The 13,280-nt window shown below is 37.7% G+C and overlaps 1 protein-coding gene across 1 annotated transcript in view; it reads right to left on the bottom strand.

Annotated features, from left to right (window-relative positions):
- LOC122797659 (cytochrome P450 2D15-like) overlaps positions 1–13,280 on the bottom strand; it is a 685,649-nt gene that overhangs the window by 146,866 nt on the left and 525,503 nt on the right. Inside the window, exon 6 of the mRNA XM_044066203.1 lies at positions 266–407. Within this exon, the coding sequence (XP_043922138.1) occupies positions 266–407 (142 nt within the window). The remainder of the gene's footprint in view (positions 1–265; positions 408–13,280) is intronic.

Consider the following 13,280-nt stretch of genomic DNA (forward strand, 5'->3'; position numbering starts at 1 on the left):
TAATTATTTAATTATATCATGTGACAGATGTGGCTCCAAATAAATTCATGCTTTTCCAAAATCATGAAGGGTATGACACAAGAAACATATTTAATACTATAATATAAACATTTTTATTCAATAAACAGAGATAATTTTTTCCCTTTAATTGTATTTAGAACACCACCTATAGTAGCCTACTTTATCTGCTACAACAGTTTCACGTGACAGGAGACCCTGTCATAAGTTGTATCAGTCATCATCTATCTTTTTACCCCATACTTACTCTGTATATCTGGATAAAGCACCATGAAAAGTAAAGCCCAACGCAATGTTGTAGAAGTGGTTTCTGTGCCTGCGAGAAACACATCCAGAGTTGTAAACATTAAATTCTCTTCACTGAAGCTTGTATCTGGGTCATCTTTAGCCTGCAGGTAATTAGAGAAGTAGCACATAACTGAGAAAACATGATCTCTAAAAGTCACTTTTATTATCTTTGGTCAATAAAACTAGTAGAAACTTTACAGAGCAGTCAATTAAACCTAAGATATACTAGAATCAGAAATGTTGGAACAACTGTGATTGTCTTCTTCACATTTGCCAGTTTTTTGACATTTGAAAGTTATTCCACTCAACAAGTATCCTGAAATGTTCTTCATATTGATCACTGCTGCAGTAGCCTAAGCTATATGGGTTATATACGCCTAAGCAATATGGGTTAAATTCTGCAAGGATATAACAGCCAGCCAGTTTCCAAAGCTTCAGGTCACCCTCCATGTGCCAAGCCCTTCACAGCTTTTCTGCCACCAAAGAGTATGCTCCTCTGAGGATTTCAAGGATCAATGGCTGGCTTGTGCTGTTCCTTTGCTAAGCAGGTAAGTTCCCTTCAGGGAAATTACTTTCCTTTTCAAAAATTGTTTGATAACATTTTCCTCTTCAGGAAAGTTATTTTAAAGCTAGGAGTCTGTGTTTTAATGAACTGTTACAAGACTGTATTGTACTTTTAAATGGCAGAGCTATTTTCTCTTTCATTGTTCAAAGTATTTAAAAAAAAATTCTGTGGAGAAATTGTGTTTATTTTTACTTTTAGGGTCTGGCAAAGCATTTTAAAGCACATTTTACTGTGTTTTTCTATGAAAGGGTAACTTTTACAGACATTAACCAGCTTTTGCTTCTTGTTTTCCATGGGGAAAAAAACACCATTTCAGCTTGACAGTGGAAAAAAATGTCTGTTCCATGATCAGGCCTTCTGCCAGCCACAAAAAGAAAAAGTAAAATAAAAAGTTAAACAAAGATCCTTTGCCACCACAGCAGGCTAGCAATTTGCTTCAGAGGCAGGTGGGTCACTCTGCTGTGGTCATTAGTTGTACCTCAGAAAACTCATCTTTACCAGACCCTCTGGTATAGCACCAACAGCCACTATAGACCAGGGGTTAGTCATGTTCTCTATGGCTATTGGGGTCTCTCCAGTGGGGAAGGGAGAGACACTTTGTTGTCCTGGGAGAGGGAATGGAGAAGAATTCTCTGTTTTTTTCAGGATGCTGTACCCATCCCCTCTGGAAGTTGCTGCTATCATTAATCACACTGTTAGCCACATTGTTCCTGTCGAAAAGAAACAGAAAGCTAAACATATATGTTATCCTCCTCAAATTTCCTTGAACAGGAGTAACTTACTGGGTCTGACTCTGGGGTTAAATCAGGCTATTGATCCTTCTTATAAAATAGTTTCTAGCAAAATAAAGTGGGATACCTCTTTTCTTGAAGAGTCACAATTCTGAATCTGAGCAAGAAGATGAAGGGAAAATACAAGGTTTTCTCCTCAGATTTTTTATTCAAACTCATAGGACAGCTGTTTCTGATTGTGTGTGTGTGTGTGTGTGGGGGGGGGGTCCTTTCTCTGAACTATTTCCCGAATGTCCCAGAGTTTTCAATGGGAGAACACTGAGCTTTCTCAGTCCCTCAGAAAATACTATGAGCTTTTACAGAAGGAATTTTCCGACCCTTCACAAATGTCTCCCGTTCTGTCATCTTTGGAGGATATGTATGTTACTGCCTGCAATTTTCCTGACAGCCAGCCAACTGCCCCTAAAAAGACAGATAGGGTGGACAAAGTTCCTCAGTCTTTTATGTTTTATACACACTTCACAAACCAGCAGCAACTATAGCTTTAATTAATCCTACTGCTGCTAAAAAATTAGTTATTTCCAATCTTACTCTTTCTGATAAGGATGGGGAAATTATTGCTGTGTGGGAAAAAGTGTATGCTTCTGAAACTTTGATTTTTCAGAATTTTGAATTGTCAATGTTAAGGTTTGCTCTGACTAATCATGAAAGTATGTGGAACGTTTTGCCTGCAGTTTCTTCTTGCGAGGAAACATATGCTTTAAATAATGTTTCTTCTACTGTACAAGTCACTTCTCACTGTTTGCAGTGTGTGTGCGATTCAGTTGCCCACTGGTACTGTACTGAGGAGGTTTGCCTGGCTGAGTTCTCAGAACCTCTGAGATGATGTTAAAATTAAATTTTAAATTTGCCTTTGGATGGAAATTTTGTTTTTTTGCCCCTCTGCTGCACAGGTGATAGAAAATGTGATGCGAGAGGTAAGCTGATAGAGGGAATGTGTTACGACTTCTCAGCCCTCCTTTTCTTAATTTTCTAAGGGATTCTCTAGCCCTTCATTCAAATTTCAACAAAATGCAGGTAAACGGATGTTTAAGAAGAAATGGCGAGGGGGTCCCAGAAAGAATTCAGGACCCCCCCAAAAATAAGGACAGTCCAACAATTTAGAATGACTGTTTAAATTAACTTGCCCCCCCCCCCGGTGGTCCACTTTTCCTTCCAGAAAGCCTGAATCTCCACTTTTCTCTCTTGAAACTCGTAGTTTCTAACAAATGGTACTGAAGATCGTCCATCAATATTACAGATGGTAGTGGCAGGATATCCCTCCATTCCAGGGGTAATCTGTCAACTCCCAGACCAGACTTGTATTTTTACCTGCCATCCAACACATGTTGTCCCAGGGGGTATTAGAACCAACTCCTCCTTCCCAGATAGAAATGATATTTATTCAAGGATGTTTTTAGTACAAAAAAGAAAATGCTTGGAGACTACTTCTGTATCTTTCTCTCCTAAACACACTTGTGATAGTGCCCCAGTTCAGAATACTGTCACTTCACAGCTTGTTATCTCTTCTTTCTCATTCAAGTTTCCTAGTAACTACATTTAAAAGATGCTTATCATCACATCCATATTCATCAAAACTTCAGGCATTTCTTAGGTTTTTGTGTGTCTGGATTACATTATCAATTCTCTGCCTTGCCTTTTGGACTGCTGACTGCACCAAGAGTGTTCACATTCTCACTACAGGCTATGGGGGGTATCCAGATTTTTCCATATTTAGATGACTTGCTTACCTTTGCAGAGTCTATTTTCAAAGTGTCAGGAATCCCTCACTTCAGTGAGAAATTTCTTACGTAAGCTGGGATTCCAAGAGAATATTCAAAAGTCTGTTTTGTCTCCTTCACACAAGATTGTTTTCCTATGGTGTCAGCTAGACACCTCTGTTAAAAGAGCTTTTCTTCTACAGGAAAAAATAGATCTATACCTACATTTATTTCTAAAGTTTTCCACTGAGACTTCAGTCACTGTGAGTGAATACCTCAGAATTTTGGGTCTCATAGCATCTATGGTTCTCATGATACCACGGCAAGACTCCACTTATCTGAAGTCTCTTTGGCCCCAGCACAAACATCCTTTGTCCTTTCAAATCCTAGTACTGAGGTTTGCCAGAAGGGCACAGTGGTGCAGCCATTAGCATTGTCGCTTCATAGCAAGAAATTCTCTGGTTCGATTCTCAGCTGGGGTGGCTTCTGTGTGGAGTCTGCATGTCCTCTCTACATTCATGTGGGTTTCCTCTGGGCTCTCCAGTTTCCTCCCACATTACAAAGACATGCATCTGGAGTGTTTCACCCTAGACCTCTGCTGAAAATGGGCTTTGTTCCAGTCAGACTTTACTGGTAAACAAATGTTAAATAAATACATAAATCATTTGGTGGAAATGCAAATATTGTTAAATCCAGGTCTATTGTTCTCCTTTCCTGTTCCAAAGCTGTCAGATGCCTCAGACATTTCTTGGGGAGCAGTTTCAGGAGGGATAAAAGTGCAAGGTGTGTGGGACACTGCAGACAGATGCAAGCACATAAATATGAAAGAGATGCTTGTCCAGATAAAGGCACTCAACTCTCTGAATCATTTTTGGTCCCAGGGACCTTTTCAAGTTGTTACAGAAAATCCCAGAGTCATGTGGTATATCAACAAACAATGGGGAACCAGGTTGTATCCTATTTGCAGACTAGCCATGTTAGCTTGGGATATAGCTTCACAGCACAGTCTCACTCTACAGGCATCCTAAAGTCCATCTGAGTAAAATTGTGGTGCAGACAAGCTGAGCAGGACAAGGACAGACTGTCATGAATGAAAACTAGATCAGAGGTTCTTCCAAGATTTGAATCATCTGTGGGGAGTTCCTCAAATAGACCTATTTGCCTCCTCTCTTAACAATCATCTGGCAAGATTCTGCTCCAGGACTCCATGCAAGAAGGCCTGGAAGACAGATGCCTTTTCTTTTCTTTGGACAGAAATGTCCCTCTGTGTTTTTCCACCCTTTCCACTGAGAGGGTATATCTGAAGATTCAGAAGGATTCCTCCAAGATCATAGTGGTGACTCCCTTTTGGCCCAGGCAATAGTGGTCACTGGTTCCCATTCTTTTGAAATGGCCAGGGACAATTACTACAAGATTCCTCATGGACTAGATCTAGTCACACATGATCAGGGATGTTTGATACACCCTGACCTGTTTACTGAGGACATGCAGCAGGTACTAAAAAAGCAAGAATGTCTGCTACTGGAAAATCATATATTAGCAAATGGAAAAGGTTTTGTAGTTGGTGTCAACAACATAACCAGCACCTATTCAGGGCTAGTTTTTCTGGTTTTACAATATTTGTGTGAATAGCTATCCTATGGCTTTTCTTATTCCTCCACCAAGGTTCATTTATTGCCCCTATCAGCATGTTTGCCCATGAATCCTCCTCTTTCAATGCATTTTCATGTTAAAATGTTTTTGAAAGGGGTTTTGCATAAGATGTCTAGAAGAAAACTAGTGGCCCCTCTTAGGAATCTTATATCTTGTGTTAGAGAAACTAATACTTGCTCCATATGAACCAGCTAACCTGGCTTACTTGAGGTTCTAAACATGGAATATAGTTTTACTGATAGTTCTGATCTCTACAGGGACACCAGAATTTCAAGCTCTTATAGTGAATCCACCCTACTTCATTTTCCATGAGGACAGGGTTTCTTTGAGAACTAATCCTTATTTTAAGCCAAAAGTGGTATCGACTCCCCCATTTTCTTTCCTTAAATGTGGGAGAAAGGATGCTCCATACCTTGGTTGTCCACAGAGAACTCAGGTACTATCTTGACAGAACTAAATCTTTCAGATCTTCAGATTAATTGCCCATTTCTTGTGAAGGTAAGAGAAATGGACAACCTGTGTCAAAGCAGACTATTCTGAAATGGCTGTCTAAGGCTGTTACTTTTTGTTTTTCTCACCACAGCAGCACTATTCCAAGCAAGGTTAAGGCCCCATCGATGGTGTTTTGGAAAGGGTTAGATTCTAGAAGTATTTTAGAAGCAGTAACTTGATCCTCTGTGCATACTTTTACAAAGAACTATAAGGTTGATTACTTCTCTAGGTCTAGATCAGGCTTTGTCAGAATCATTTTCCAGGGGCTCCTGGACTTTTCTCCTTCCACCTCCTCAGATTTGTAAGCTATGGTAATCTACCCATGTAGCTTAGGTTACTGCAGCAGTGACCAATATGAAAAACATAGTACAGTTGTGTAAGTAAGCTCCTCGCCATATCAGTAGATGTTCAAATGATCACTGCTGCGTTAGCCACTCCCTCGTTACATGTCCCTTATTTTTTGGTGTGTTGTTTTTGCCAGGGTGTGGACTTTTATATTTGGTCGCTCCTAACATTGTCCTTTCAGGGATCAGACTCCATCTGCTTCTTAGCATGAAAGGTCTGAAGGTCTTGGCACCCAAACCTATCTTTTTAATTTGCTCAGCTCAAGTTAACTAATGGTTTGGGTGTATGGAAGGTGCCATGAAGATTTGGAAGCTGTCGGGCTGTTATGTCCTTCCAATGCTTCCATATAGCTTAGGCTTCTACAGTAGTGATCATTCAAACATCTCCTGCTATGGTAAGTTTACTTAAACAACTGTACTTTTTAATTCCTCACCCAAACGAGAGTTGCTAACAAAAGCAAATAGAAGGCATATGAGCTACTCTGCATGAAGAACATGAAGAATCATGCCTTATTGATGTTGATTGCTGACATAATGATTAGAGAGGCCATGAATTAAGGATGTTACTTCATATTTAAATAGAAGATATTAACAGCAAACAAGAGTAAAATTTACTAAAAATAAGCACTTGAATGCCAGTGCCTTGAAACACATTTCTGTTGTTTTTGACTCAAAAGGATACATTGTTACATGCTGGATTCATATCATTATCTGAGTTGTACTTGTGCTGAACTTGCCTTATCGTGCTTAGCTCTCTAAACACTTTTTGTGTGTTGGGGGGGCTGAACTGGAAATCAAAATAGGGAAATAGGGAAAAAACTTCACACATCTGGGTTATGAACAACTAGAAAATGTCAGTTAAGGAACTGTTTTCGGTACTACACTGAGTGATGCACGATGAAGTGGGTGTTGAACAAGTGCATTTTGGATAATGGCACTATATCTGTTTTAACATTTGCAGGCCATGTCAGACTGTGCATCAAGAAATTATAAAGTAGTGTAATGTCTTTAGAACTCTTCTTTGCCTGCTTAGTTGACACACAAGGTGTAATGCATCTCCAAGCACAGTTAAGGAAGAGGATGCCATTTTTTGAAGCTGTTCATAATACTACAAGACTTGCATATCATCAGAGCATCACTGAAGGAATATGTTTCTGCCTGGATACAATATCTCAGCAATGAGAATAAACACACTTTTCTTACTGGTCTTAAGCAATATATTATTCTATTAGACATCAAAATGATAGCATGATTCAATCTTACCCTCATCTAGTTCCTATACTAACAATGGGTATTGATGAATGGTTACTGGATGCCACCAATTTCCTCTATAGCAGGTTAATTAGGATATTTTTTCTATGTTGACAAACATTGAATATATGGTATTATTATTATTATTATTATTATTAATAATAATAATAATAATAATAATAATAATATATTTTGTTGACCCTTAGAATCTTTCAGCCTGTTTTATTTAAGGTCAGTCAGTCAATCTGCTCATTCAGTGTTTAAGGATTTCTACCTTTGCTGGCATGGTTACATGACTCACACTGCTAACTGCAGCTACCATCTAACCACCAAAGCTTCACTTCCTCAGACATATGCATGTAAGTGCAAAAGAGAGCCTGACTCCACAGGGGCTTTAAAAAGGTAATATAATAGAGGTTAATGTTGCTAATTGTTCCCATACTCCAGTCACTAATAGCAACAAAATCTCTGACTTATATTCATTACTGAGAGAGAGCAATGGCAATATTAAGTTAACCAAATATTTATTCTTAATGCCTCATTATCTATTACAACCACATATGTGCATGCATATCATACCTCCACATTTTCTGATTTTGCTGAATGTCCCTGATTTTGTCTCATATTTTTGCCTTATCCTTCATATAATTTTTGATTTTCTGGTAAATCATGAAGTATTACAATCAGTTGACAAAGACAGACATTTAAGAGTTTTTTACTTCTTATTGCTAAGAAAATGTATGTTGATGCAAAACCTCATGTTTTATTAACTTTTAAGGGAGCTAGAGTAATATTTAAATAGTGCCTCTGATTTTGGGCCTTTGACCCCCATTATTTTGGATTTATCTAGAATCCTTGAGCAAAGAAGTTGAAATAATTGTGTCTCTTTCACTAACATATTCACACAGAGCGCATGATACAAACACACACACACATTCACATAGAAAGAGAGAGAGACAGATGCAGACAGACATACATAATTTCATTATTTTTGCTTTATTTATTTTCCCACACTTGCTAAATACATTTTTAAACTACGTTAGGGAAAACTAAAATGGCAAATCCTTGTAAGTACTGTTGCAGCTACTTTAATTACATCATTTATTTTTCTTTTTATTTACTTATTTTTTTATTTTTGTGATGCTGAATAAACAGCCACATTTAATGAGTGCAAACAAGATGGCAGCCTGTCTTTTATTAGGCTGTATTTCACATAAGCTAATTTGCTACCATGAAGTGGTGGACTTGTTTTTTTTAAGATATTACATGTTCATTTTTACTGGCTGAAGAATGTTCATTCTCCAATGCAGTATACTTTACAGTTATCACATTGTCTAAAGTTGTTTTTAAAAAGAGAAACTAAAAAATGGTGACTGTTTTTAGGGTAACTTTCCATTTAAGCAGCATTTGGTTTTAGAATGTATTCATGTGATTTTAGTATGTGGTCTTGTGATTTTTAGATGTTATATAATGTGGAGTGGTTGTGTTTGAAAATTAGTCTGATGAAGTCTCAGTGCTTATTCTGTAAAGAGGCAAAAGTATTTATAGATTATTTTCAGTGATCTTAGATCCTTTACTTCTGCTTTCTTGGAAAGTATTTTTGCTTCATCTTTCAGTTCAATAAATATATTCAAGAGGACATGGAGTTACCATTACTAAGACAGATAAGGAGGTCAGATAAGTACTTCATAAAGACATATAAGTGCAATACACCAACAGAGGCAAAATCTGCTGTATATGCACACACACACACACACACACACACACACACACACACACACACACACACACACACGTGTGTGTGTGTGTGTGTGTGTGTGTGTGTGTGTGTGTACGTAGGTATGAACATGTAATAATAAATAAGTGCAGAGAGTTAATGCTTGAAAAACTATATGAATTTCATCTGTGAATAGTGAATACAAAGAAAAAGCATATGACAAGGTTAGGATGATGAAACAAATCAAGAAGGTAGTTCAGAGATGGGTAGTCTTTGATATATATCATAACAAAAAAATCCTTGAGAAGAGATAATACCACACATGATACATAACCTGCCTTGGAACAAACTGAGGAAGACTTATTCCAGCATGAGGAAGCTCACTATAAATGTATTGATCACTGTTTGAAATGAACAAAAGTAGCAAAGATAATGATATCACAAATTATTGCAAAGCATGGAGTAACTGATAACCGATAATCACAAAATCATATACAGGTGTGATCGACATGTAACACAGACAGATTCATATAGACTCAGGGAGACCTCCTCATAGTAAGGAATGGGCATTGGGGTAGAATCACACACACAAATCAAACTTATTGTGATTCAACTCACTATAATAAAAGACAACTATTAGATCAATGCGAGTTACAGGACCCCCTCGATGACCTCAAAAAACCCATGTCTATGTCTTAAATACAATGGATAAACTTCAAATACACAAAAACTAAATCTTCCTGGGTGACTTTACCTGTCAATAAACTTGAAGACTTATATCTCAGATATTGGCTATGCCCAAAAATTCTTCAAATCCATAAACAAGAACTCCCTGGATTAAATAGTCAAAGAGCCCATTAGAAGACAAAATGTTTCTGACATGGTCCTAACAAATATAGTATATATGTATACAGTCCCACTAGTATAACCTTTCCAGTTCAGTCTGACCACAAATTGGCAAACTTCTCTTTTAAAATTCCTAAACCAGCAGATGCAAATATCACACTAGTCAAAGACTTCAAACATACTAACTTCCTACTATTTATTCTGTGATGAAGTCTCAAAATTTAAGTATAACTGTAGCCCCCAAAATGTTGACATGGCTAGAAGTTATGCAAATAAATTATATGCTCACCTGAAAAGCTGTATAAATCTTTTAATCCCTACCAAAATTAAACAAAATTGGAAGGGCAAAATCAAACCAACCTGGTAGTCTACATGTATAAATAGACAATACAATAAAAGACAAGAAAATATCGCATTAGAATATATAGTACAGCTAAAGGCATACAAATTAAGGTCAACATCAAAAGGTTATCCAATATACTGAAAAATACCATTGGGAAAACAAAAACGTCCTATAAACTTAGGCTGGAATTCGAAGCAAAAGAAAATTGCAAATCCACCTTTTTAAGTTCATAGGTTCATTGGTAGTTACAAGGCTACTGATCTCTGAGGATCTTAAGAAGCCTTTCCTTACATTCTCATGGTTAGTTTTTACCCCTTATATTTTGCTTATGAATAAAACAGTGGTGGGCAGAACAAGGATATGATGGGACATTTACTTGCTGCCCCTATCCATGAGGGACATGGGTGCTTAATAGGAAATTAATTTGTGGTTTCTTATCCATTAATCCAATTACATTTGAAAAGGGTAAGAGAAGTACTTTGCTTTTTGTGGGGTGAATGATGGTTCCATGGAAGAGATATAAGAAGAAGTATACAGAAGTAAAATATTTCAGACTAATTACACAGAAAAAAAATGTGTATATACATTCTAGTGAACAAGCACAGTGCAATGTATAATCAGGCAGAGTGTAATGTACAATATATACATTAGTTTCTAAAGTGGGTCTATCTTCAGTGAATTTTGATAACGAACAGACTTGGAAAGGAGATAGGTTAGATGATATTTCTTGTATTGAAGCAGCAGAATTTGTCTTGATGATGTGCTTTTTAAGTTCTGAATTTGGAATAAGTGTTAATTTCCTTAATTTTTATGGGGAGACCTTGCCAAAGAGTAGGTGCTTGAGAGGAGAAAGCACGCACAGTGCCATGGAGTTTGGTTTTAGGGGTAATTAGAGGTGGTGTTGTTGCTCGTCTTGTGTATTCAAATAAGATGATGAGGCTTGGGTGTTCATTTATGTTGTTTATTACATGCAAACACATCAGGATGCATGGATGACTGGAACATTAAACTTAAACTAACTAACTGACTGACTGCTACACGCACATACATGCTTTTACTCTAACTGCTCACTCAAAATGGCCCTCTTGCTTGCATGTGCTCAGTACTTATATGCACATACCCATAGACTGGAATGCCTCTTAAAGGTACATCACACACTCTGATCTACAGGCGTGACTTGCAAGTAGTGTCTCAAGTTATATGCGGAGGCTTCTTTGTGAAGTCAGTTTGCAAAGTTTTGAGATGGTCTACATGTTTTTGTGATTCAGGCCCCTGATTTATTTTTAGTGAGACAGCATTGTGGTCTCTCCAGTTGTGACAAGTGTTTGGAAAGTTACATCCTGAATGACATACTTTACTTATATCAAAATGTTACAAAATAACATTTAGCATTACTCTGAACTTATTCATAATGGCACTACCTACTCTGATATGGTGGCTTTTGCAAATATATTAGCAAAAATTTCAATGCAAATTTCACCCCAGAGACATTTTTACAAAACCCACATATATACCAAAGAATCTCAAACTCCTTACCATCACATAAAAACACTTATTAAAAGTAGTCTGCAAAAAAAAGATACATCCTCAGTGGGACCTGATAACATACATAGATTTTCTATGGGACCTGATAACTTACATACATCATCTGTGGGGTCTGATAACATACATACATCCTCTTTGGGACCAGAGAACATGCATAACATCATCTACAACACCTGATAGCATACACATATCCTCTATGAGACCTGATAACAAGCATACATCCTCTATGGGACCTGATAACATACATACATCCTCTATGGGACCTGATAACATACTAGTCTACCTGTTGAGCAACACTAACCATGCAGTGGTTGACCAACTCCTACAGACATTCACCCTAAGCTTATCTACTGGCTTCGTCTCTGAGGCTTGGCACTTAGCAGTTGTGATGGTACTTCATAAGATGGGTCCCACCGCAGACCTCTAGAAATTACAGACCCATCAGCATGATAAGCCTCATCTGCATGGAAAAAGAATGGGTAATAACAGACCTGATAAATTATGATATAAGAAAACTTATAAGATTTAACTGTCAGCAATTTGACTTTGTTAAGGGTAGATCCTATTTAATGAATCTGGTGATTTTTTATGATAGTAATACAAGCAGTGGACACTGGTCACATTGTCTGTACAGCATAACTTGACCTTGCCAAGGCATTTGGTACCATGTCACATGACAACATTATCAACAAGTTTAATGCTTTCCAAATTGATTCCTTTGTAGTTAGATGGCTAGCTAATTGGCTAAAGACATAACCGACACTGTGTGGGTGGCAGGGGCATGCTCATAGAGCATAAGAGTAACTACTGGGGTACCATAAGGATCTATGAAAGGATCTTAGCTATTCAGCATACAACCCTCTGTTCTCCAAATCATAAACAGGGAACTCTGGTTAACCAGTTTTGCAGATGACTGTAAAACTGATGTTACACTCTAATCTCCTTCTAACATACAGAAACTACAAAGTAAATTTATACATGTTAACAGCTGGTGCTCTGAAATTTGCTAAAAATAAATGGTAAAAAATGCAATATTGTTATATTTGGTAAGCAAGCCTTTTACCTGGCTTATAGTATAGAAAACATCCCACTCCAAAAAGAAGATGCTGTCAGAGACTTTGGAATCTGGGTAAATAACTCCCTCTCCTTTGATCATCATGTTGCAACAGTGGTCAGGAAATATGTCTGTCAAACACAGATGATCACAAAAGGTCTTTCTTTCAGATCTAAGGAAGCCCTTAATCTTCTATATTCTGCACTGATCAAGCCCATCATCAAATACAATGTCCCCTTTGGGATGCATCTTACTAAACATATCAGTCAGTTGGAGAGACGCAAAAGATCTCTGACTAAAAAGATCATAAGCCTAAAGGACTTGTGCTACCAAGAGAGACTGGAGGCTTTGTCCTTGTATACATTGTGTCCTATAGACTCCTTAGGGGTGATCAGTGCCTTGCCGTCTGGGCCAGTATGGTTCTGGCAGTCCAAAACCTCTTATTTTTCCACAATCAAACAGTCCAGGGAACACTAGAACCAGAGATCTGAACCTGCTTCAGCAAATAAATAAATCATGGTGAACAGACAGATTTGTCATGTAATGATTACTCCTTCGCTGGAAGAAACTTCCACTCCAGATCAAGCAATGTGATACACTGTCATCTGTTAGGAAGGATTAGACAACTGGATGGGTGTTCATAAATTCACTCCCAGTATGACTGGCCCTACCA

This window comes from Protopterus annectens, chromosome 1.part0, assembly GCF_019279795.1.
Source record: "Protopterus annectens isolate FY-2018-M chromosome 1.part0, PAN1.0, whole genome shotgun sequence".
NCBI lineage: Eukaryota > Metazoa > Chordata > Ceratodontiformes > Protopteridae > Protopterus > Protopterus annectens.